Source organism: Drosophila innubila, assembly GCF_004354385.1.
Source record: "Drosophila innubila isolate TH190305 chromosome 3L unlocalized genomic scaffold, UK_Dinn_1.0 0_D_3L, whole genome shotgun sequence".
Classification (NCBI taxonomy): Eukaryota; Metazoa; Arthropoda; class Insecta; order Diptera; family Drosophilidae; genus Drosophila; species Drosophila innubila.
The window spans coordinates 15,346,530-15,373,468 of record NW_022995376.1 but is presented as its reverse complement, the minus strand read 5'-3'; the positions used below and the strand labels follow the sequence as shown (position 1 = coordinate 15,373,468).

General features: G+C 36.2%; 1 protein-coding gene, 2 long non-coding RNA genes and 1 other non-coding gene across 5 annotated transcripts in view; 2 read left to right on the top strand and 2 right to left on the bottom strand.

Moving 5' to 3' along the window:
• Positions 1–5,961: 5,961 nt before the first annotated feature.
• LOC117786476 (F-box/LRR-repeat protein 16) overlaps positions 5,962–26,939 on the top strand; it is a 30,662-nt gene continuing 9,684 nt past the window's right edge. Inside the window, exons 1-4 of one of the 2 annotated variants that reach the window (XM_034624762.1) lie at positions 5,962–7,690; positions 12,074–12,247; positions 12,336–12,453; positions 12,849–13,168. In XM_034624762.1, coding sequence (XP_034480653.1) covers positions 6,404–7,690; positions 12,074–12,247; positions 12,336–12,453; positions 12,849–12,853 — 1,584 coding nt within the window. In that variant the 5' untranslated portion in view covers positions 5,962–6,403 and the 3' untranslated portion in view covers positions 12,854–13,168. Of the gene's footprint in view, positions 7,691–12,073; positions 12,248–12,335; positions 12,454–12,848; positions 13,169–26,939 lie in introns of those variants that run through there. The other variant, XM_034624761.1, reaches the window with a different exon arrangement.
• Positions 11,978–12,432, bottom strand: LOC117786489. The gene is made up of 2 exons (XR_004617630.1): positions 12,342–12,432; positions 11,978–12,241 (listed from the first exon to the last, which is right to left on the bottom strand). It is a non-coding gene; the product is annotated as an uncharacterized LOC117786489 (long non-coding RNA).
• Positions 17,404–17,475, top strand: Trnat-ugu. Its single transcript has one exon. It is a non-coding gene; the product is annotated as a tRNA-Thr (tRNA).
• LOC117786490 lies at positions 18,407–26,209 on the bottom strand. Its single transcript, XR_004617631.1, has 2 exons — positions 25,891–26,209; positions 18,407–18,480 (listed from the first exon to the last, which is right to left on the bottom strand). It is a non-coding gene; the product is annotated as an uncharacterized LOC117786490 (long non-coding RNA).

The following is a 26,939-nucleotide window of genomic DNA, read 5'->3' as shown; positions in this document are numbered from 1 at the left end:
CCATTCGAACTATAATATCCAACCCATTTCGAATTTCCTAGAACATAATATTAAACCTTGTATTCATGTTTGCAAATATAGCATTGTTGACAGGCTTGTCGCTCGTATTGTCTGCCCCACTCAATAAAAGCGACGAATATATATTTAGTGCTAAATAAACATAAAAGCTGTCTACAGAGGCACCTGCATCCCAAGCCAGACTACGGTGGATTACGGTAGAATGCACAGAAGCACACGACGGAGTTTGTAATAAAAAAATTCAGCAAGCGGAGACAGCAGAGCATGAAATAGTAAGCACATTACCAGAATACACAAAGAAGACGCGGGAAAAGGACTTGTTGGAATATTTGCATGCATTTGAACTCGTATGAAGTACCTTAGCAGGACAAAGCCAAAAACGGAAAGCTGAACGAGCGTAAGGTAAGTAAATTTTTCTGCTAAGAGGGTAATAACCTACTAAAATCTAAGGAGCATTTGGCTAAAACAACAACACAGACCAAAGTGCTTATTTTTCCGTTACAAATCTCTATAATTGTATATTTTTTTTTTAAATCAACCTTATTTTTGCTTATTTAAATAACTGAGACTATAATTTTCAATGTGATTGAATTAAAAACAAAAATTAGTATTATGAGATTGAAAACATTTAATTAAATAATAATTTTGATTGAGCTAGAATAGCACCAAGCTTTCTCTCTTCCGTGCTCTCACGCAAAGTAAAGAGAGCCAAGTTGGGGGTGTATTTTCACTTGTTTACTTTACAAATCAGCGACAACAACTGCAGTGCGCATCCTCTCGTATCACGCAACAAAAACAATGTCAACAGGCAGTGGAGTCGTTAAAAGGGGCAGCAAATGTTACATTAACAGTCTTACCCCTGCAGGAATTTTAGCCACGTCAATGCTCTGGAGCTTTTGTGTGAGAGGCAAGGCGAGAGCGCACGCTCCTTTTTTACGCTCAGTCCGTTTCCCTCTTTCTCGCTGTGGGAGCTTTTTTACTTTCGCCACTTTCGCTGGCCGTATCGGCTTGCAGTTATGAGTCGTGCGCGCTTACGCTCGGTTGGCCAATTTTCCTTTTAATAGTTTAATCTTTTTTCACGGCGCTCAACATTTTCCACACAAATAAACACAAACAAATGCGTGCAAATAGATTTGTGATTGTTTTTGCGGTTTCCCCAAACATTTTGTAATTGTGTGCAGTTTTTACGTGAATTAAATAAACTAAATAATAGAAAGTTCTACACGGTTAACGGTACACTTATATATATTATCGTATCTACGGCGCTCAGTGGTCAAAAAGAAAAGCACAAAAATAAAGCGAAAGAAACCATTAAAAACAAAACAAGAACAAACACGGGCTACGTTTGTAAAAATTGATTTTTATTGCGTGCGACAAGCAAAGAAAATTCCAAATAATAAATAAATATATACTTATATATATATCCTTAAAATAAGATATATATTTAAACATAATAATAAGGTGTGTGAATATGTCTTGAAAAATTTACAAAAGTTTCCATAGCAGCAGATTTCTGTCGTTTCACATTGCCAAATTTTACGTTTGAACCGTTTCAACATTTGGGTTGCACGTGATTTGTTTGCTTTTGCTTTTGTCTGCTTTTTACTCGTCTCCATTCTGCACCATTCTAGACCATTTATACCAACTAGAGAGGCCTCCATCTTCGAGTTCTATCCGCACTTGCAACCCCCGAGCGAAAGCCGGGCGCGCACCTTCTCACCCCCCAATTCCTAGAGGGGTGGGAGGCTGTTCGCCCACCCGGTCGCCCGCTCGCTTGAGCTTAAGGTTGAGGTTGTGATGTCATAGCAGCGACATTTACCCATAATAATAAAGGACTTTAGACACTCTGGCGCGACCCGTTGCTTTACCTAACTGTGCTCACGGCTGTTGGCTCAATTTTCGCTTTAGGACGCACACCTGATTGCACCTCCAACTGATTTCCATATTGATTAGCCAGCACAAACACATAAGGCTTTATCAAAGTCTTACTTAAACTCTTAGCTACGACAGATGTATAGAAGTACATATTTATTCGTTTGCTTATATACAATCCTGTGTACTATGAATCGGGTCACAGTTGCAATTTGACCCAGTTACGTAGGCACTGACGCACAGCTGCCATGTGTTGAATCATGAATCAGCCTATTGATAGCTGCAGAAAATCGAGTTAGTTTGATTCCCAACTTGACAATTCGTAGGCATCTCTAACGGAACCGAAATAAATTAGACAAACCTATAGACTGTCATTAAATTTGTAGGACAAGGTTTTAATGTGTTGGTAGAATAATAGTAAATTTCATTTAGTTGAAATGAATTCATTAAAAGAACCATATAACAATAAAGTACCACACTTAAAAATAATTTTAATTTTGGTTATATTTTCGTAAGGCTTAAGGTATATTTTTTAAATTAAATTAAATTTAAATTATTATGTTTTTATTATAGAACAATAATTGATAAAAAAACCATTCTGCACATATTCCTCTTTCACACACATACAAAATATACAGGCCTGTTACGGTTTTCACTTCCGATTTTATCGGATTTCAAAAAATGTAATTTTTCACTTTGCATTTGGGCTAAACATTTGAAAATTATATATTTTATCACTTTATTGGACTGAAATTCAAAGTAAATTCAATACGCAAACTATTCCCAGATTGATATAAGAAAAGGATAATGATTTTCACTTCCGACAAATCTTGCCGAAAGTGAAAGCCGGAACAGGCATGATAATACTGAGAATTTTAAAATAAATGAATTTATGAGTGTTGCACTTTGATGTAGAATCCTTTTTGTCGTTCTCTACAAATTTTTCATAAACTTTTACAGCCATGCTAAAGTTTCGTTGATTTAAAAAAAAAGATTGACAGTCGCTTTATGGTCGTCCTATCCGGGAGATTTATTTTGTTTTCATCGTTTAGATCAAAGCGCAAATGGGAATGAAAAACAACGGGACGAAAATCGATATATAAAGCTGTCGCAGCACGCACACAAATCCAAGGAAATGGACAGTAGACAAGGGGTGGTTGGAGGGTGCGGGTGGGTGCGGGTAACAAGCATGGGACTTGGATGTGGAGCAGGACCTGACACAGAGCGCTAAGCAGAAAGCTGTGGAGCGACTTAAAGCGTGCTTTAGTTGCCGTTACGCGGCGAAGTAGCAGAGAATGGAGTAAAATCCAATAAGCAGAAGGCACGAAGCACGCGAAACAGCAACAAAAGCAGAAAATCAAGAGCAACAACAGCAACAAAAACTCGACTCGACTCAAACCAACTCCAAAAATAGACTCACAGCCAAGCGGCGAAAAATGCTAACAAAATGGAGGGTCGCATAAAAATGAAATAAGTACGGACGAGTACACACGCATACACTAATACACTCACGCATTTATGAATGTATGCATGTGTGCGTGTGGTGGGATGACATTTGGATTTTCATTCAGATTCAGTCGCCGCACAGTATGCAGCTTGTTCTCTGGAATTTCTACACAAAACTTTTTTTTTCGATTTTCGTTGCATGCCACGCAGCTGAGTCTCACAGTTGCTGCTTCTACGCTTCTAAAATTATTCACATTCATAAAATAATTCTGATTTTATTAGAGATTGCCTTTGTGTGAAAATACTTCATTTGATATTTATTATATCAAATAATAATTGTTGTAAATAGTAAATTTCAAGAAATTGAAATTGAAAAATTTAAATGTTTAAATAAAAGTAGCATATCTTTAATGAAAATTTTTCTGAAACTTAGAGCTCAAATGTATTCAAATAAAGTGTGGAAAGTTGGTAAATTTGAAGAGCATTTCATTACTTGTAAAGCAAATAAATAAGACGAAGCTTTAGGGACTTTGAAATCAACTTTGTTCTAAAGTCAGCGGGATTTATGAAACTTTGTAGCAAAGGCAAAATAATACAATGCGACTTATGTAAGGCAAACTTCTTATTCCTATTTGACTTTGACGTAAGAAATCTCAGACTGCGCTTCTAGTTGGTTCCAAGCTGGGTTCGGAACAATAGTTAACCTTGCCCACGAAGTATGTTCGATAGGTCAAGAAATTGAGGAACAAAATGCAGACAGCTAAAGAAGCGGAAATTGAACACACACAGGGACAATTCAACGATAAGGAAATCACAGACAATGGCACTTCAAAGGCTCCCCTTCTGGTCCTGCTCGGGTCCTCAGTCGTCTTGCTCCCTGCTGTGAGGCTGCCTTTGTTTTGTGCTCTTGCCCCATTGTGTTGCTCACAAGCGGAAAGGCAATGAGAAAGCAAACGCTAAGATTTTGCCGCTCCCGTCAAGTGGAGAAAGACGATGTGGCTGCAACACGACAAACGACGCGTCGTTCACCTTCAATCCGAAATGAGGTGGCACATGTTCCAAGAAGAGGAAGAAGGATGTGAAGAACCATAAAAGGGCCCCCATTTATGGCAATTAAATTGTCTTTCATGACCAGGATCCTTTGTTCGACCTGATGAGCATTTTGCTGTTGCTTTTCTCCCTGGCCTTCCCCCGTCAGAGCTTTTTAATAACCTCATTTTTCTCGAGATTGGAAGCAGGTTAAGTTCTTAAATTGCTGCACATACATAATTACACTTAGTTACTTGACATGCTTATAATTTCATGTGTTTTCTTTAGCTCTGTTTTTTCTTCCTTGAACCCCCATAATTTGGTTTTGACTGTGAACAGATTTCCAAGTACTTACTTACTTAGTATAGCCTCAACAGTTTTGATATTTGGTTATTAATGACACTTGCCAGCTGTGTCAAGTGGACAAACTTTTCAGACACGTTAAATCATTGACCAGGAATGTTACCAATGTCCTTGCAACCAAATGTACTTACCCATTCTTACATTTAAAACATATTTTTCTTCTCTTATTTGTGTCTCTATGGCTGAAAATGCATTGCCTTTTAGCTAATTGAATTGTCAGCCTTGACTTTAAAGTTGAACTCAATTAGAGAATTACAGTTAGTTTGTAGTTGCAATTCAACTGAATGAGTTGCAGATTAAAATTAAAATACTTCAGGGAAATGGGTGTTTCGCAGAAGTATTTGTTCTGAAACTGTTTCATCCGCTTAAAAAGTTTTCTTCTTGTTAAAGCTAAATTCCACACTAGTATTATATTCGCAAAATTACTTATTTCCTAAGAACATTTTATTTCAATTTCATGATAAGGGCACTTAAGATGAATAGTTTCGAGTTCTAGCATAAAGTAAACATTAAATACAACAAAAAATGAAATTTATTTCACCAATTTTTAAAATAAATATTACCTCATCTTATAAGATTTATTCGAAACCAAAGAGAAAATGTTTTTTTTTTTTTTAAATAGTGAACTTATTCTTGTAAAATTTCTTGCTTGAAAATTTTACATATAAAAAACTCTTGATGATTTTGAATATTTAGTTCATATTTTAAATAATTATTTGTGAAAATATCAAGAATTTGTGCAATTTTAATGATATTATTTGTTGTATGTCTATTTTAAAACACTAAAATTACTAAGACAGTTCAATTTAGTTTTATTAAAATTAAAAATAAGTATGAATAATTTTTATATATTTTATTTTGCTGAATATTAAAAAATTGGTGCATTTTTGTCGCTGCTTTACAAATACCAAAACAAAAATACTATTTTATGACACTTTTATTAGAGTTCTATATTACTATTAATAAAGTTATTAGCAAGTATCTAAATGCTTAAGGCAAACTTGAGGCTCTTTCTCTTTATGGTAGTTCAGAGAACCGAAATGGCCTTTAAAGTTTACACTGCAACAGCAACAAACATTTCTCCGTTATTCCTTACATTACCTTGGCATAGTTGTTGTTCTTTCTCTCTATTGCAGTTGTTGTTGTTTTTGTTGTTATTGTTGTTTTTACATTGTTTGCTTTATCGCCTGAAGTTTTCGTAGCCACAACAAATCGCAAATGGCGAACGGGGAATGATGAATAGGATATGAAGAATGGCGGAATGGAGGATTGAAGCAATAGCGTGCAACAACAACAAAATGCCAGTGTAATGAATGTGGCACATAAATTCGTGTTTCGTTAGCCATTGGCAGTAGTGTGAAAGAGACAGAAAGAGTGTTGTAAAAACGCAGCTTAAACGAAGGCTTAACGGTAAACTTAATAACGTTACTTTTTGCATTGCAGGTAAACACGAAACAGAGAAAGAAGAAGAAGAGGCGTAACAAGGTCAAAAGCTCGCAACATGCTGCTACTGCACGTTATGTAAAGCAGAGATAAAGATAGAGGAAGCGAGAGTGCGAAAGCGAGAGCGAGAGCGAGACAACGTTAGCATTGTGTCTGTGTGCGTGGGAGCGAGTGAGCACGAGAGAGAGAGAGGGAGAGAGAGAGAGGCAAAGTGCATTTGTTTCAGAATACAATGTCATCGATCTCGGCGCAGGGCGTGGTCGAGCGTGCCTCCGCCGAATTATCGAAACGCATCAACGGACTAGGATTACGCTCAAAGCATCATCATGGCAGCGGCAGCAACAGCGGCAGCAGCGGTGGCAACAACAGCAATGACAACGCCTCCTCAAATTCCACGTCCAGTTCGAGTTCATCCAGTGGCAAGACCTCAGTAATGGAGCGTGTCACAAACGCTCTTTGCGGCGGCAGCAGCAGCAGCAACAACTCCAACTCTAACTCCAACTCCAACTCCAATTCCAATTCGAATTCCAACTCCAACAGCAGCTCAAATTCCGGCGTAGTGACGCCACAAACGCCGGATAAACCAACGCGAGCTGGTAACCAAAGTGCAGCTGTTTCTCCTGGCGCCACGCTCATCTCCATGTCCGTTGCACCACCGCCAGCCAGTTCCAATGTTCTGCCCGCTCATCTGTTGCAACAACAACAACAGCATCAACAGCAACAGCAACAACAACAACAACAACAGCAGCAGCAACAACAACAACAGCTGCAGGCCATGGCCGGCTCCACATTGATCAATTCAAATCATCACATGGTCATGGCAGGTGGCGTACCTGCACCACCCGGTGGCATGCCACTGGGTGCACCACCCACGCCGACCGTCAAATCGATTGCCAAGCAGATGAACATTATGATACCGGCGCCAGGTTCGCCCACCTTTAGTACCATGGGCATGGTTGCGGCACAGAAGGTCAGCGCTGGTGGGACGCCATTGCAGATGCGTAAACAGCTGCCCAATCCGCACCTGCACCATCCGTATGGGGTGGTAGCTGCTCCCGGCTCAGCACAGGCCTCCCAGCTAGCGGCGGCTGTTACCCAATCCGCATTAATTCTCCACAAGCACCCGCCACACATCCAAAGCATCGATGCTTTGCTGCTCGACGATCGTTTCCTGAATCGCTTCTTTCAATATTTCTCGCCGTACGAGCGACGTGTACTCGCCCAGGTGTGCATCAAATGGCGGGACATCCTGTACCGCAGTCCACGCTATTGGTCCGGCCTGTTGCCAACGCTACAATGTCGCGAGCTTCGACAGATGCCCGCCTGTGATCGTGGCAAGCTCTACAATTCGCTCATCCGACGCGGCTTCCATGCCCTGGGCCTTGTGGGTGCCTCCGATGAGGATGCCCTTGATGTGGTGCACTCCTTTCCATTGGCATCCAAGCATGTGCATTCGTTAAGCCTGCGCTGCTCTTCGATCAGCGATCGAGGATTGGAAACGTTACTCGATCACTTGCAGGTGAGTTGCGATGATTAACCAAAGTGAAGTTAAGCAAAAATAAATATTTTTAAGCTTAAATGATATACCCGTTACTTCAAAAATAAGTAAAAGGGTATGTTGTGTTCGTTGAAATGTGTGTAACAGCGAAAAACCACCACACCCACAGTTTTTAAGATACATATATACCAATACATTTTTTACGGTAATTAATGTTATCTATTAATATTATCTATTATCTCACTTAACCACAGCACGATCGGACAAGTAGATCGGCAGTAATAGCTAACCAAAGTTATTAATAATTAATTCAATACCAGCACCCAAAAGTATGCAGCAGTTTTTTATTAGGTAGAATTTTCTATAAAGTACTTGAATATTTATTGAAATATGTAACGGGTATTCTATAGTCGGGATTTCGACTATAGCCTTTCCGACTTGTTAAATATATAATTTTTAGATCTTAACTGTAGAAAATGTAGCTAACGTGTGGCAAACGTGATAGAGTTATTGATTACGTTCTGGTATTATTCCCTCGGTTATTAATTGTCTTCAAATTTATTTTTATCTCTGTCCTCACATAAGTTCACTGAACTATAGAAAAGTTCTAAGAAATTGTCAATATTCTATGACTAATGATGTACCTTATTCTAAATTTCTTTCAATCCCATGCATGTTTATTAAATCGTTCCCAACCAAATACTTGAATATCACTAAATAATGCCAAAGTAATACCCTAGAATATCTTTAGGCTTTCAGAAGATTTGTACTTGCTCGGAAGATAGATTGAATAGAATCTTATATATTTATCATATGGCGCTGTCATTGTCTGCCGCTTTTTGTCCGACAAATGGGGAAGAGCAACAACAACGAACAGCTTCCCATGACCGTGGGCGGACGGACACGACCAGAAGGCGTCAGTCGCACGACACACGGCGTATACGTAATTCTAAAATAAACTTGCCGAAATTCCTGCCTGGCAAGTGAAAACTATTTGCATTTTATATTTAAAAACCACACGACAAACGAAATGAAACGTGTTAAACGGAAAAGTGTGTCATCAAATGTCCCCTGAGTATCCCACGTATCTTAGGACCCAGAAGAGGGAGAAGATAAAAGAGAAGGTTCAGGTGAAGGGAAGTCGTGTGTTCATTTCTACACTTTTCCTTTGCAATCTCATAACGAATTGATGCGATCAATTTCAAGCGCAAATCACATCAAAGCAGCCCCATAAATTTCATTTAATTTAGTGAAATAATTTGTTTAGCTAATTTGTGCTAAATGTGAAAACGAATACACATCAAATATTCAAATGCGAATTCATGTGAGCATGATTCTAATGAGTGCTGATTCGCATGGTGAATCTTTTATAAGATGCGTGGCCAAACGAATGCGTTTTATATTTTTATTTCAATCTTTGTCAATCAGTTGTCAAAATCAACACTGAATTAAAAAAAGTTTGTTCAATTTTCATTCTGTACACTCTCTTTATTTTTATAGTCACATGACTTCAAATCATTTAAGTCTCTTAAGTAAGAGAACACTTTAAATAATATATAATTTGACAGGAGTCTAAACCATTTTGGATTAAAATCAAGTTAGTAAGGTTTATTGCTGCACTCAGCTGTGTTGGCAATGCCAAGTTCGAGTAAATGAGGAACTAATCTATTCATTTTCATGACCCAATACAGGGCAATCTACCAGGGTAATCAACTGGGAGCTCAGCAGAAGACAGCAGCAGCAGTTGTCCAGAGTGAAGTGGATAATGTAGAACATGCTTTTCCCACTCTATCTTCCTCTCTCTCTCTCTTGCTTTTCTCCTAGCTCTTTCTGTCTATCTCTTTGTATATCTCAGAGTGTTTGCGGTTGTGTCAGTCTCCTAGTCAGTCAGTTGGCTGCGTGTCAATCTGCAATGTCGGAATTAATTCAATGTGAATGCATGTCATGTTCATGAGCCCAGTTTGTTCTGTAAGTGTGAGTGAGTGTGTGTGTGTGTATGTTTATGCTGTGTGTGTCTGTGCCTGACAAATGGTTTGATTGCAAATTGTTGTCACTGGAAATGTCAACAAGAATGGCATGCGTAAAGCAGCTGGAACAGTTGACAGTCGAGTGCTTCCAACAGTATAGAATATTTGACCTTGGGGAATGGGCATATTGTGCATTGTGCAGCTGCGACCCTTTTGGTCCCTGCGGTATGCAATAGTTTTCTGCATTAACAAGCGTCCATAATTTGCCACTTGAAATGAAAATGCTTGAAAATGCGACGGAAATGCGACGAGTTCATATTTAATGGGCCATATGCCCGCAATTGCCTTCAGCGCACACGCGGCGTATACGTAACTTCCGCAATGCTGGCTCTTAAGTTGACCCTTAGACGTGCTGTTTGTGTTGAACCCTGCTGACCCATAAAGAAGGCCGCGACTTTGCTTTTGCCGGATACTCTTAAGCAATTCCTGCCAGTCGCACGTTTGGCCAACAAATTATGAAAGTATGCAAAAGTACGGCTAATTAACTTACGAATCTGCGCTTATGTAAGCTACAACCTCTGGTTAAGAGCACAGCATTTTCAGAAACTTTTCTAATCTTTATATGTCAATTTGCTTAATCAAGCTTTAACTAAAAAATTCAGATAAATTAAAGCTCCAAATTAATTTAATAATATACGATAAATTTATGCAAAAGGAAAAGCTAAAATAACAAGGAAAACAAGTATAACTGAGTGTAACTCAGTGTACTCTTGGCTTATAGTTGTTTGCCTTTTGGCTATCGATTTTGTAGCTGACATGTGGAATAAAGTTACCCTGGATACTAATGTGTATTGCCAACCAGTTGGCCAGGCGAATAACAAAACTTTTTCTCCGCTATGTTGGCCATAAAAACAAACAAAATACGAAAATACGAAACCATTGTACCGTTAACAATGAAGTCATTTCGGCCACAATTATCTGGAATCTAATTAGACAGCATGTCATTAACATATCGAAACTCTTGATAAGAAGGAATCTATTAACATATTTTTATAATTGAAATATGTAGTATATGAACTATATAGATAAGATTATTAAACATATGTTGATCTATGGTTTGAGTTTGTGGATCATAGATTCATAATTAAATTCATAAGAAAATGATTTATAAGTAGTTGAGATTTAGGAATTCTGAGAGAAGTATTAATATGTATTTTAAATTTCTTCATAAGCAGATTCTTTGCGTTCTATGAACTTTATAAGCATTTCGAAACAAACATATAGTTAAATATATTATTATTAATGCTATGTGAAATTATGTGTTTATTTAAAAGAAATATAGATTCTTGAATGCTTTGTGCAATTTAACTTACAACTTTTTATATATAATGAATACATTAAAATTTCTTAATTTTCCGATATTCAACACAAATTGCTTTATTCAGTTTTGTATAATTGTTGATATACTTAGCGATAAAGTTTTAGTCATTCGTACTTGTTTATGTCGTCAGTCACCAATCGCACATACATATTTTATTTTTCTCTATTTCCGCTATAAGCTCTCCCATTTCCCATTTCCCGTTTACATTTCTACTTTTATTGCTATTGTACGTTGATTTGACATGCTTTTTTGCGCTGGGCGTTTATGAGCCAAAGTTTTTGAGTGTCGCCACGAAACAAAGTAAACTTTTGGCCAAAACAACAGAAGCCACAACAACAACAATAAGAAAAGCACGAACAACAATAGGAACATTGTAGGTACAAAATTGTGACTAGTCAGATCAAATACCCCCGACATATTGTCTGGCACGCAATGTGGGTCGACTTACGACTTACGAGTATTGTGAAATGTTTTATTTGCCTTTCATTTTGGCTGCTTTGCTTCTGCAAAGGTCAAAGTTGTGTCAGTTGCCAAAAACTTCAGATTTTTATACTCTCCACCCATAAAGTGCTTACAAAGTGTGCCATAAAATTGTGTAAAATCAGTAACTGTTCTTTAAAAACTTAAAAAATTTTGAGTAACATATTTCTAGCTGGTTTACTCTCTATATAATATAGTACGTTATTATATATTACAAGCTGGTTGGCCTGTACAATGATCAGTGAAAGCGGATAAGAATATTTATATATAAAGATTATGTAATTAACTTGCTTGTATTTTAAAACTTAATTCAGGGTATCTCTTTGTCGGGCAGTCTTAATCAATGTCTTATATCGTATTAAGTAGAAAACAACATTTAAAATTTGATTTTTGTACAAATTTTTAAGTTTCAATGAATCAGGAAAATAAATTTTTTTATCAAATACAATAAACTTTTAGTTTAATAAAAATTATATTCCGCACTTTTTTGTTTATTTTTAATTATAATCTAAGTTGAAAGCAATAAACATGATATATAACAAAGGAATAATTTCGTAAATAAAATGACAATTGCAGAGTCTATTTGAACTTGAGCTCGCCGGCTGCAATGAGGTCACCGAGGCTGGACTGTGGGCCTGTTTGACGCCTCGGATCGTGTCCTTGTCACTGGCGGACTGCATCAACATAGCGGACGAGGCAGTTGGTGCGGTGGCACAGCTGCTGCCATCCTTATACGAGTTCTCACTGCAGGCAAGTAACCCCAAGAGGGAAGAAAATGGGGAACATAGAACATGAACTCATACTTAATTGAATTTGTCGCTTTTGTCGTTTCCAACAGGCTTACCATGTCACAGATGCTGCCCTCGGATATTTTTCACCAAAGCAAAGTCACAGTTTGAGCATATTACGCTTACAGTCATGCTGGGAACTGACCAATCATGGCATTGTTAATATCGGTAAGTTGCTATTCTAAATAATGTAATGACAAGAATAATGAATTAACTAAAATTAAAGGAGTTGACTTAAGAATAAAATAAGATCAGCACTCCTACGAGTTTAGCTTCTTACTCTTTTTAGGGAACTATTATTTTTATTGTAGAATATTAAAACAACTAGTATAAAGAGCTTAAATATTTATACTATCAGAGCTATCTATCAGTAGACTTTTTCTGCCTAAGCTGGTAATAGGTTTATCTAAAAGGAGGTAAAATGTAAAGAACAGTTGATTTAATGGCAGAAAGACTTTGAAATTAGATAGAGCTCTTATTTGCCCCATTGTTCTAGCCCCAGACCTATAGGTAGACTTCGCTGGTGACTAAAGCGCCAATTAAATGTAATTGTATCGTTTCAGTTTAATTTGCTTAATTTGCTACACCAACCAATTAGCTTATTGAGGCGTAAACAATTTACAAGTCTCATTGTTAACTAAAAGTTCCTCGACATCAAGTCATGTTTGGAGAATTCTGGGAATCGCTATGCCTCGGAGGAGGCAGCTCTTTATTATTATATCAAATAACTGTGCTCTCAGTCATACAAAAGAGCTGTGTCGGATACCCGCCAGGTGTTTGTTACTTGGAGCAGGAGCTATGAAGCGGCTTATAGATACTTATTTATTTATATACACATTGTAAACAACAATAAAGCACAATGGCATATTTGTATGAATGCGTACTTCTCTATCTATAAGTATTCCCAGCTGTTGCCTCGCAAATCATTTGAATCATTTTGTACTATTTTCAAAAATTTCAAAACATTTTCACTCATCTAATTGAAGCTCTCTCTATTTTATGTACTACTGTTTATCTTGTTTTTTTTTTTTTGCGAACCTTTTGGACGAACATCATTTGAATGCTATCTATTCAAGTAGGTCCTTTGACGTCATTGTCAGACAATTGCTTTCACCCATGTCAGCCTTGAATCTGACATACCAAATGTGACAGCTTACCGGTTGGCGGTTTTTGGAGCTGTGATTTCCATTTTTTGCAATTGAAGTTGTTGTTATATTGGAAAATTATTGATTATTTTTTTAAAAATATTCGATTTTTGGAATTTTTGGCATTAATGTAGTGAATTTAAAATAGTTCCAATACCTATATTATGCATATAAATAATCCGTGAGTATTTAAGAGTACACATTTCGATTTATATGGTATTCAATCAACCCTCTACAGTCTGAAATATATAAATGACTACAGGGTATTTACAATCACACTTGTTAAATCTAACATACACTCATTTACAATACCCAGCTCAAGAGCTTCAACACTTTTGGGGTCTGTTACCTGACAGCTTTTCCCCATTGTCGCTTTGTTTGGACCTTTTCCCGACCTCGCCCACCCGTATCCTGGACACCAGTCAATTTGTGCAGCACTTTGAGTGCTTCTAGGAATTGCCGCAGCTTCACATTCTCGTTTTTGTGAATTTTATAGCTTTTAAATACTCTGTATATAAAGTTATGGCAGGATATATTCGTTTCAAAATGTTAATGTTGCCATAACTTGAGAAAAAACAGCTTTTAGGCTTACTTAGGGTATCTGCTAGTCGACTGTCTGACCGAGTTTACGTGGTAATATCATGGGAATGTGGTTATTACAAATTACAAAATGGCTGCCATACGCTTCAGCACTTTTTTCTGCCTCCCTATTGCCAACTTGTCGCAATCAACCCAAAGAAATACATTCTCTGGCTCCCAGACTTCCCCTACCACACTCCCTTCCCCTTTCACTAACACCCTTCACCAGGACTCCTGCTTTAATCTCCATGCTTCATGGCCCATTGAAGTGCAGCAAATTAAGCAGCCAGTTTGCAGCATGCTCCTGGCCAAATGGCGTCCACTTGGTCTGCCAACCCGACAGCACGCATCGCCGCTTCTCTCCGGAGTCCAATTATGTGGCATGATTGCCTCGCCCCGCCCTGCTCCCCTCCTTTCCGCTGCAAAACTAACTGTAACCGTAACTATAACTATAACTGTAGTTAGCCTCTCAGCTAAATGCTCGAGCATTGAAAATTAAATTATTGCATCTTGTTGGATCTGCTGCAGGATCTGCCAACTTGTTTGTGGTTTGCTAACATAAGTATGTGCATGTGTATGTGTGCTTGTCTGTGTGTGTTGGCAGACCATTTATTAAATTATGCCTTAAGCTAATGGTAATTGTTGTAGTCATTTAGTTTTAATTCTTTTTATAAAATTACCGTTTTTAAATATTTCAATATATTCTCCTATTTAGTTGCATTAAGGGCGGTCTTTTACATCGGTATTTAAAGCTGTTTTAAGCACATATAAGCAACTCAAGCGCATATTTTTTTCATTGTATTAAGAATAAATGCCAAAGGTTATAATTTCTATTATAACAAATACTGAATAACAAATAATAATGAAGTATTTATTATTATCCCTGAACTATTAATTAAAACACAGAAATAATTCTAAAATATGAAAGAAATAATATTCGTCCAACATAATATTTATACTTGTCTATTTACAATGTGAGTGTTATAAATAAGTGGCATATTTAATGAGCAAATTTCATATCGACCATGAAATATGATTTGTCCTTCAGGCAACAACAATAACAATAAAAAACAACTACTTTCTCATATTATATATTTTCCAGGACTTCAATTTATTTATTTGGCATTTTAATTTAAATGCTTTACGGTTTACCGCATTGTAGCAATATCCGGAAATATTAAATTAATGGTCAGCATTAAAATTTCCGCTTAACATCAGCAAAAACAAGGGGGCTCCGCCCCCTGCTCGCTTCGCTCGCCTACCCCCGGCTCGCTTCGCTCGCGGTGAGGTGCGGCTACAGTCGAGCACGCTCGACAGTAGGATACCCTGAGCCCATGTACTCTTTTATAAAAGTTGATTGTTGCCCATTTTCAATGGGCTCAGGGTATCAAAATTACACACGCGAAACTATGAACAACTTTCGGTTTTCTGAAGTCACTGTGCTTATCACTGCAGACTACGTTATTAATGCCTCACTGAACTAATATCACTCGATTACGATTACGACGATTTACAATTTATCAATTTCTAATTAATTTTAAATAAGTTTAATATAATAAACTTTAATATAATAAACTTGTTTAAAATTAATTAGAAATTGATAAATTGGTAAATCGCAAGTCGTAATCGTAATCGCTTGCAATCGATGTAGCGTGTGTCAAGAGTAGCCACAAACTACAACTTTGCTCAGCCTGCAATCTGGCAGCACCCATTTTCTCTCACTCTCCCACTTACGCAACAAATTCAAGCCTGCCAAAGGCTGCTGCAGTGCGCGCGAAATTTGAAATAAAGGCAATGTCTAATTTTATGAGATTCTTAAAGCGGAAAATGCTAAGTTTTTTTTTACAACGATAATAAGCAGATACTTATTATATATATGTGTAAGGAATCGAAAATATTAATAATTAAAATTATTATTTTGCAGCTTTCAGTGCTCGGCAAAGATGCAAGAGTAGTGCTGCAAAATGATCGCTATTTCTCTCATGCAATTTCATTCATCAGCTTCTGCTGATTTTTGCCATGCAAAAATACATATTTATATATTAACACAATTATATTTTAATCAAATTGTATATTTGTATATACATAAATTATACATTAACATTTTCATTACATGATATCGATAATATTTTTGCTTATCGCTTAATTCTTATTTGGTACCAAAAAAAAAATGGGTACTTATTCGTTCTGTCTTTGTGCGCGCCTTGCATACAAACGTGAACATGCTGTCTCGCTCGCACGTTTGATTTGCCATCCAAATGTAATTATTCAACTAAATCTAAATTCCGAAATAACTTCTTTATTTATGGGTCAATCGCTTTGAAATTTTCAGGGTCGTTTAATACGCATACTTCTCAACTGATTGTTCAGTTAGGGAGTGCTATGTCAAAAATTGCGCCTGTAAATCGTTATTTTTCAATTTGTGGGCGAAGGGGGCGTGGCATCAAAAATTAGAAACAAACTTGACCTGCGTATGGTATTCACAAACCTGCATTCCAAATTTGAAGTCTCTAGCACTTACAGTCTCTGAGATCGACGCGTTCAAACAGACGGACAGACGGACAGACGGACAGACGGACAGACGGACAGACGGACAGACAGACGGACAGGGCTAGATCGACTCGGCTGTTGATCCTGATCAAGAATATATATACTTTATGGGGTCTGCCACCCCTCCTTCTGCCTGTTACATACATTCTGCCAAACACATTATACCCTTTTTTGCCCATTTTCAATGGGCTCAGGGTATAAAAATCCCTCCTCCAATTAAGGCAATTTTAATTGAACGTCAAGTATGCAATGGAATGTGAGGGCTTTAAATTCCTAAAAAAAAATAGCTTAGAAAAAAGATTCAGCGGATGAAAACTGAAATGTCAAGAGTAACATCAATACTACTAAGTACTTTAAAAATAATAAATTAGCAAGCTTTTTTTTAAGAATGCAATATTTAAAATTTATTTACTTTAAACGAAAGCAGTATACAAATATTATTTGAAACTCTATTCTTTGGGCCGATTAAGTTCTTCGTATGGTAATGAGGAACAAAATTAAACTAAAGTGAATTAAGTTTTCCGACTGTGAATAACTTTTCAAAGTGTTGCACAATTTGAAGGACAACGTTGTCAAGTCAAGGTAAACGCAAAAATCCTGTCAGAAGTTTCATAAACCTTTTTGCGCTGCTTGTCTGCCCACAATATGGAGACCAACGAAAACTAAAAACAGAAACGGCAGCAAAAGTTTTGATAAGCTTTCAAACACTGTGACGCCCTCGTTTCAGCTGCCGCCTCCCGCTTATCACAGCGACATGAGGATGCCATTTAGCTAATTGCATTCGTAATTGAATTGTAGAGTCTTCCAACTCTTTAGAGTTCAATATATTGCCATATTGCCAAGCGCCTTCTTAGCTCAGTGGCAGAGCGCTGGTCTTGTAAACCAGCGGTCGTGAGTTCAATTCTCACAGGAGGCAGCTCCAAAGTGGTGCGAGTTTTTTTTTTAATGTCAACCAAATTTTGAAAAATTACAAATTTTTATTGTGTACCCACTTCTCGTTTCTCGATTCTATTTGGGCCGGATGCCAACGTACTTTTTATTATTCACTCACGTGCCATGGGATCTCTATCATGTTTTTTTGTCTGCTATATTTTTTTTTTTGGATTTTTGGACAGGTGACACCTCGTTTGGCACGCTAGATTTGGCAGCACAGGAAACGGAAACATTCAAATGATACATATGTGTGAATAGGAACGTTGAAAAAGGCGCCCCTGAGGCTAATTGGCAGTGAGTTCGTTCAACTGGGCGTATGCGTGATTTATGAGCACGCAACAAGAACGAAATTCGCGAATTCGGAAGCACTAGTTAATCTCACATTAATTGACAATGTCAACAAAAATGTCGAAATTCATTTAGCATAACCAAGGCGCAACGAAAAACCTGGCAGAAGCCAGCATCAACATCATCATTGTCATTAGCTTGATCATCATCCTGCTCATCAGCATCATCAACATCATTGTTATTGAGTCTGCGTCGCTAATAAAGTGGTTTGCGGTTCGTTTCGCGCCTGAACAATTGCAATTGTCATTAATGTCGCCGCCAAAAACGAAAATGTCCATCAATGTAGCCGCAAGTGCTCGGCATCCGTGTCCCGACTGTACCGATAAATGGTGAACCCCTCTCCCCCGCAAACAGACACAAATCATCTTTGGCCACTGTGGATTGACAACCCTAGAAAATGGAGACAAATTTTGTTAAATATAATACCCATGATCATTAAAATAAATTAAACATATATAACATAGAAGTAAATGTATTTAAAATAAACTTTTACGTTCCTTAAGAATCCACTTACCATTGTGCTCTGAATAAACTTAAAAATTATTTTAAGATCTTTTAATTTTTTCTTACTAAAACCACTGTGCAAGTGACGCATCCAACGAGGTGTGCTTTTATAACACTACTGTCATATAAAGAAGAACTAAAATGAGATAACATAGAAGTTTAATTTATAATTTACCTATAATATTCCTTGATTTGTTTTGTATAACAGAAACAGCCTATGTTAATATGAGACATTGTTAACAGCCTATAAATCTGTTAGAATTTACTAATTACAGTCTCGCGTTATTAGAGTTTAATTCTGTTGAATGAAACTATACAATTCCATATTCATACATGCGAACAATATAAAACCGATAAACTTCAAGAACTACCCTCGCTTCATTCATTTCTACTATAAAATATATCTGTTTTTTTATTTTACATTATTTATCTTGGTTGAATTCCCTGGGAGAATTGTAAAAACAGAGAGAAAATTCATCTTTGTCAGTTTATGCCAAGTTGTCGGAGAATTATTTTAAGGGGTAGGAAAGGGCGTGAGGCGTGTCAGCTACTGTTTCTTTATCAAGACAAGTGGTCGATGCGCTCTTTTCTCAGCCTTCGGTATTTATTTAGTATATACTAAATAGCTTTATTCAACCGCAACTCTGCATCTTTCCCTCTTGTCACCGAGCATCGTTTTTATTTAATTACATTTAAAATTTTCAAGGTGTTTCTTTTTGTTGTTGCCGTTTTGTTGTTGTTTTTGTCATCATCTGTGATCAACGTTGGCATTGCCGTGGTTCTTGTGTGTTTTCTTTGGTTGTCGCGCACAATTTTTAATTAACTTATTTATAAGTAGAGGGAAAAGCAAAAGCTCAACGAGAACGATTTCTGGCTTGACGCGTGCTGTTGGCTACGCACCTCCTCCCCCTCCCCTGATTCCCTGCCTCCCTGCCTCCTTTCGTCTCTGTGAACCACTCAGCCAACTTGTCAATCAATTGTCGCCGGCTTTTTGTTGTTTTGCACACGGTATTTGGCCATGAACTTTACATAATTTCCCAAAAACTTTTTATACTAACAACATATTTTATTTAGTTTAAATTAAAATAAAAGTGTACTTTATATTCTTTTAAATGGTTCTATTATTATTCTTAATTACACAAAGATAATGTGATTTCTTTCGGAAGAGTGTTGTTAAGTATTGAAAATTCTTTTTAAATTAGATTAACATTTTGTTTTTTATTAATGGCTATTTTAATTTTAAAGTGTTTATAATGTAAACGATTATTTTTAAGAATTCTTTGTTCAGTTAAATGAACATTTCATTGTCTTAAAATTGTATTCATGTATACAAAAAAGTGTGTCCAAGTTCTTGTTCTTTGTTCTTTAGTAGTTCCATTAGTAGTTCAATTTAAAAGCTTTTAGCCAATTGTGTGTGGGTGACTTTTAAGGTCAGTAAACAGCAGAAGGAAAACTGAATGATTTCAAAAGATATCCTGTGGGCGGGCGATAACCATATCCACATCAATCAATGACAACTTGTGCGCCAGAAGCGACAGACCAAGCTAATGAACTTGGACAATGACTCAGACTCCTTTAACTCGTCTTAAAGTGTTTTTTCTGCACATATCCTGTCTTAAAAGATAGGAAAGTCTTTCTGCATTAGCTATTGCTGTGTAAATTCGATTTATCTACTTCAAGTTAACGTCAACATGAACTTTAACCTACTACTATGAACTTAATCTATTTTCTGCTCTGCATTTAGATGAAACTATTTTTTAAAAGATTACCAGCAAGTTTAACTATACTAACTAAATGCATTGCCATAATTTAAATATACTGCTAGCTTGTAGATGAGAAAATAACGTAATTAATATGAAGATAAATTTTAATTAGCAAAAAAGTCAAGAATATTACGAAATGAAATTAAATTAGTTTGAAGGAATAAAAGTTGGAAAGCAACAAAAACTTACTGGCAAAGTCAAGCAAAAAGTCAAGCGGTGATAACATGAACACAACTACACTCTCACACACACACACACACCACAAAAGTAGGGAGAACTTAGTTAAAAGTTCAGCCACAAGAAATAAGCTCGTAAATCTAATTGCAGTAATTGCGGGTTTATATAATGCATATTTGTGAGGTTGCCAAGAGAACAAGTAATGAGAAGAGAAGAGAGAAAGACGGATAAAGAGAGAGGGGGAGAAGGAAAGGAATGGATAAGGAACAAATTGGTCCAACATGAGAACTATTCGAACTGCCCTCGTTGACTTGCAATCGCTGCCTACATGAATTGCATTTTAATTGCATTTTAATGACAACCACAATTACAACACATACACTCACACACACACATACAAACACACACACACGCGCTGTAAATAGCTGCACGCAATGACGTACAAAGCAGGCCAAGTGTGACGCTTTAAAGTAGGCAACAAAAAATTCGCACACACACACACACACACACACACAACGTGACCAGACTCAGAGGGGGGTGGTGGGTTAAGGAAAAGTTACTGCTTGGAGGCACAGTCATGATGCTGCCAATGATAGAATGCCGACGTCAAAGCATGATTGCCACAGGACAACGCCGACGTCAACGCCAACGTCAACGTCAGCATCAACGCCAACGTCAGCGTCAACGTCAGCGGCAGCGTCAGCGGCGACTGTCAACCACAGTTAAAAAACACTTTCTTCACGTCGGCCATTTTGTGCAGCCGTGACTCAGTTGCATGCCACTTGACAGCGAAAGTAACGAGTGATAAATGAGGATAGAGAGGATATAGAGGTGAAAAAATACACAATATGATAAAAATTGATTTAAGAATTAAATTATTAGGTTCGTTATCAGAAAAGGGGAAAATTCTGTTCTATCTATTTCTGCTCCATATAAAGATCGAAGAGAATAGGAAACTATAGAAAAGGGAAATGAAAAGAAGAAGATTACTTAAGACAACTCTAAAAAAAAGGAGAATATGAATAAACTAAGCGTATATAATCTTAATTAAAATACTAATTCAAGACTGTACACAGAATATTTGATCAGAATCAGGGCATTTGTAATATTAATGAAGATTATTTAGTATGAAGTACATGCAAATAAAATACTAATGAAAAGTTCAATCGAATTGAACTAAATGTTTTTAAAAGGAAGAAAGGATAAGGTTTTTTGCAGAAATTTATATATATTATGACCGAAAGAAATAAAAACAATTTTATGGTAAGGTATGAGTTACAAAGCTATCCTATCCTGAACTTCTTAAAGGATTTTAGTGAGTTACCTTTTATTTGACATACTTTTCACACATCATAAAGTTAATAAACTTTTCGCATCTTTTAACTGCATTTGCTTAAGCTTTTCTGCCTTTTAAACTACAACATTATTTTTAACACTTAGCTCGTTAAACTTTTAGTTGCTGGCATTCCCTCGGGTAGTGCAATGAGGAAGACAGAGGAGTTGGGGAATGAAAGAGATAAGGGAGTGAAAGCAATTGCCTGAGGTGAGGCTTTGACGTGGATCACGCGTTACGCGTCCTTATTAAAAATGTATTAAAACGCTTAGCTCCACTGTCGCTGAATGGATCCCCAGAGCCAGGCTGGCCGTTAGTCAAACCCACGCAGAATGCCTGTCCATATATACTTACCCATCTCTTTTTCTCTTCGTCTTCTCTATGACTCTTCTACGGTACTCTGTCTGCAAGTGCTGAAGTGCCCTTTTGTTGCGTTTCCCACGCGCATCGCTTTTCAGGTCATGTGGATGTATTATGTCTATGTGTTAGTGTGTGTGTTGTGCGTGTGTTGAGTGTGTGTGTTGTGTGTGTGTGTGCTTGCATTTGATTGGCAGTTGCTGTCTTGTCTGCGACTCTATCATCAGCACAGTCCCATTTCACTTGGTTTCTTCTTTTTTTATAAAACTAAAACTTGTTTACCCATTTTTATTTGTTCTTCTCTCGTTCTAAAGCACCGGAAATTACTTAAATAAAGCTTTTAAAACATGTATTTAGTGCAGTTTTCTAAGCAAACGCAGTAGGCCAGCCTAATTGCAGTCTTAACGTATAGTTTAGTTATTTTGTTGACGATGAATGTTAATCACAGATGATAAAAACTTGTATTAAATAAAATTTGTAAATATATGTCATATCTGATATAGATATTGTCCTTGATCAATTAGACATATCCTTACAAAAATACAGGGTAGCGAGTAAGCTGGTCTCTTTATCGTATTCTGCTTAACTAATTGAAACTTCATTCTTTCTCTTTGCAGGTAAGTTATCAACTGAAAACACTTTACATGCCGTAAGTTTGTCGCAATGAATACAGCTAAATTCAAAATAAATACCAAATATATACTAAAATATTACCAAATTAGATGAGGTTGCAAATTGCAAATCTGTTTGATATATTTATATATTTTTGATTGAAATTGCAGACAACATTCAAGTTTGTCAATTTGCCAGAAGTGAAATTTTAAGCGATTTGCAATTCGTTTGTCAATTGTTGAATAATTTGACCTACACCGCACCCCCTTCGCTCCCCAATTCGCCCACATTGTTTGCCAAATTGTTTGCTCTCGTGTGCAAAATTTACAGTTAATTAAACAGAAATTGAGCCAAAGAACGTGGCAAAGAAGCAAAGAACAAAACTGGTCTAGTGGCTGTTGCTCATTTAATTTTTATACACTTTTCTCTCCTCGCAGTCGCCTATTCCCCTTTTCCCTCCCTTTGCTGCTGCTGCTGTTGATTGCGTTACGTAATCCTTATCGGCATTTTGCGGCAACTGACTAAGACATCAGCCTAATGAGCCCCACGCGTTTTCCGCTAAAGCACTACAAGTATTTACCTTAGTTAGCTCATTATTTCAGCGCTCCTACGCATTTCATACCCGACCTCTTTTCCTCCTTTTCATTTCTAACTGTTCCACTGTGTGTTGGCCAATTTTCGACTTCCGCTTGGGGCAATTGCCAATTTGGTTACCTGTTTGAGTCACCATCTTTGTGAACTTTTGTGATTTAAGGCTTAATTATTGAAGTCAAATATTTAACCTAAATTAAACTGAATTGACAGGACTCAGAATTCCATCTAGTATGAAATATTGCATAATCTTGTAAAACTAATTTGATATATTCTTTTTGGCCAACTGTTTGTTTCTTCTTTTAAAACATAGATAAAATGTTTGGAATTCGCATTGATGCACATATTTTGTTTTTGCCCTCAAATTAGTTCTTATTTTTCATTTTAGCTCTATTTACAAAAAAGAAATATATTTTCAGCCAGTCACAAATTTAACTTATACTTTAAAACTCACAGATGAAGTTTTTTTGCTACAAACTGCAATTAAAATTCTGAACAACGCGAAAAAGTTGCACAAAACATGCAACATGCCACATGCAACAAACGGAAAAACAAACGACAGTTAAACTTTTGATTCAGCTTTGTTTAATTAAACTTTAAAGCTTAAACAATAAACAACTACAAGAAATATTAAAAAAAAAATTAAAGTAGGAGTGTTAATTCTCTTATTGTTTGATCAAAAAGATAAATTATTCAGACTTTACTACCGAGTCTCCAAAAATAAATGTTGTCTTCTTTTTGGTGCATTGGAGAATATCCTTTGCTTTTACTTGTTTTCCAAAATGTTCACAAAAGTATGCAATGAATTTTTTATTGAAATTGAAATGAAAATGTAACTCAGAACAGCCCATCACAAGCGATATTCAAATGCTCTCAAGCAGCGTATATTAACTCTTTTAATTTGTGTTAATTTATGCATTTACTTGAGTATATAAACTCGCAATTAAATTACTCATACGCTCCGTTGTGCCGTCAAGAGAGTTCAACTGCGAAATAAATATATGTACATATATATATGTATTTATCTACATATGAAAAAAATATGTGAAAAAATAATGAAAGGTAAAAATGCACCCAACTCATTAACAGCCACTAATTAAGCCGCTTTGTGGCACATTTCATACTTTATTTATGTCACATACAATTTAAAACGAATATCTAGTCAATTAAAACAATTTAAATGAGTTACTATTAAAATTAAGTCCTTGCTGAATTCAAGCCAGCTGTCATCAATTATAGTAGTTAGTACAAACTTTTTGGCCATTCGAATTTATTTCCCCATAATAATGTTCGTCATAATGTTAAGCAGCTTTTCATATGCAAAACTTCAGACCGACAAGGAAAAATCAATAAAAACAAAGGAAAAAAATGTTGAGAAATGTGGGGAATAGAAATGTTTGCCTCGTGTCTAACATTTAACATGAAAATTTATGAGTGCGTCGCGGATTTGTCATATTGGTAATACGAAGCAAAAGTGGCAGTTAACTGAGAGATTATGTCACTAGAATATAAACATTATTATTATGATAAATCTGATGGAGTATGTGAAATTGAGTCCAAGTGGAAAAATGATAAAAATTATTTTAACAATCTATTACATTTTCGTGTCCAATAATTTTATTATAACTATGAAAAATATTATACTTTTACTAATAGTATTTGTAAACTGATCTATACAAAGTTTTGTACCACTTTTAAAAAATCATCGTGTCTAACTTAGAGATAATTCTTAAAAAGGGAGACGTCTTTTTTCTATTAATAATTGAAAATAAATTAAATTAAAAAAATTTAACATTCATTCCAATAGTGCTATAAAGAAACTATAATCATAAATAAATAAATACGCGAATTTATGTCAACGACTTGATGTCAATGTCAATAACAAAAGTTATTCCCATTTGTTTCGACAGTTTTGACAACATCAGCGTGTAAAAGCAGATAAGAGGCAAGAGCTTTAAATAAATGCAGATGGGACAGGGATAAGAACTAGAAAAACAAGACAGGCGTAGAAAGAAAGAGAGAGAGAGAGAGAGCGGAAAAAGGACATGTGCCTCAAAAAAAAAAATAAAATAAAATGGCAACAGCGAATACGAAACGAGGCGTTCACACAAATGTCGTTAGTTGTTATGGCAAATGTATCTCATAGATACACAAGTTACAAATTGTTAGGTTAAGCGTATGTGTATTGGTGTATCTACATGTGTGCTGTTTTTTCGTTTCATGTTTGATGTCACTATTTGAAGGTCCTCGTAATGTTTCGCCATGTGCAAATTTCCATTTACATATCAAGCAGCCCATTTCCAGGAACAGAATTCGATTTAGACAGCTGATATGAATTTAAACTAAAGGTGTTGAATTTAGTTATTTAAATTATATTTTTGCTTAATACAAATAATACGTCAAGTGATGATATAACTTTGTAAGCACTTTGCCATATATCACTGGCTTTCTAACATTTAAAATATTAAAAATGTTAGATTTTAAATAGGAGTTTAAATCTATAAATTATAAGATTTTCATTTAATATATAACAAATCTCCCCAATTTTGTATTCATTGCTTGAATAATCACGTTAATTAATCAAAAAGTATAGTCCGATTTGTCGCAATCGCTGATAATGGTGGATTGATTGTCTGTGAATATTTTGTGATCACTTGCATAACAAGTGATTCAGATTTTTGTTTTATTTAAAATTATGTGTCATAATACTTACATTATATATGGTACATCAACTAATTCCAAGTTCTCTATCCCCATGCAATATGATGTGAAAATATCTCACACTATACACATTTGCCACATCACTGAACTCACATTGACCCTCGTCGCACTCGTATCATATCACTTTACTGTCTGTAGTTTCTATTCCTCTTGTTGTTGTTGTTGATTTTCATTGCAATTTCAGAATTTGTGATCGCAGAAACGAGTAATGCAGTGCTTGGATAAAGTGAACAAATACCCGTTAGTGTCGGTCACAAAATGAAACTGCAACACATTTGTCTAGACTCTAGAGTCCTTTTTCTCGAGACACAATCACAATTTTGTCTCTGTTTTTGCTTTACACTTATATATATTTTATTGCCTTTGCAGTGGCGCCTTTGGTTGCGTCTCAAAGTGCAGCCGATAATGAAATGAATTGAAGCGGCGATTACAGGCGTGATAAATACGCGCAAATCTCGGAGAATTCTAACTGATTCCAATTCAAATTGCAGCATCTACTGCCAATGCAGTGATTGAGCTCAAAATGTAATTCAATCGACAAGACGCTCTCTCTCTCTCTCTCCTTCTCTCTCTATCTAAATTTGTTAGAGATGAGCGCGTGTCATGCTTTTCTTTCGTGTCTCTCTACGATTTATAATAATAACGATAGTATGGTCGCAGTTTTTTCTAAATGACTTTAATTTGGATTATGATACTGTTTCACAGTACGTATTTTTCTGAAACATTGCTGTGTTCTATCTAAAAAATCGGTAGATCATCTTTATTTCTCTTTGATTCTTTGGTTAGAATATTGCACTCTTAAAAAAATTATATATTCAAATCTTAAATAATGTATTATTTATTAACCTTTTTCTATTTACCTTGCAAAAATTCGTTCATGCTCACGCAGCCCTCTCTAGTCTCAATCTCTCTCCTTTTCTCTTTCCTATATTCACTCTCTCGCTCTATCTGTCTTTCTCTTCCTTTTCTGCTCTCTGTGGTTTACTGAATATTGACGCTTAGTCGCAGTCTGCCAATATACTCATAGTATAATCTCAATCT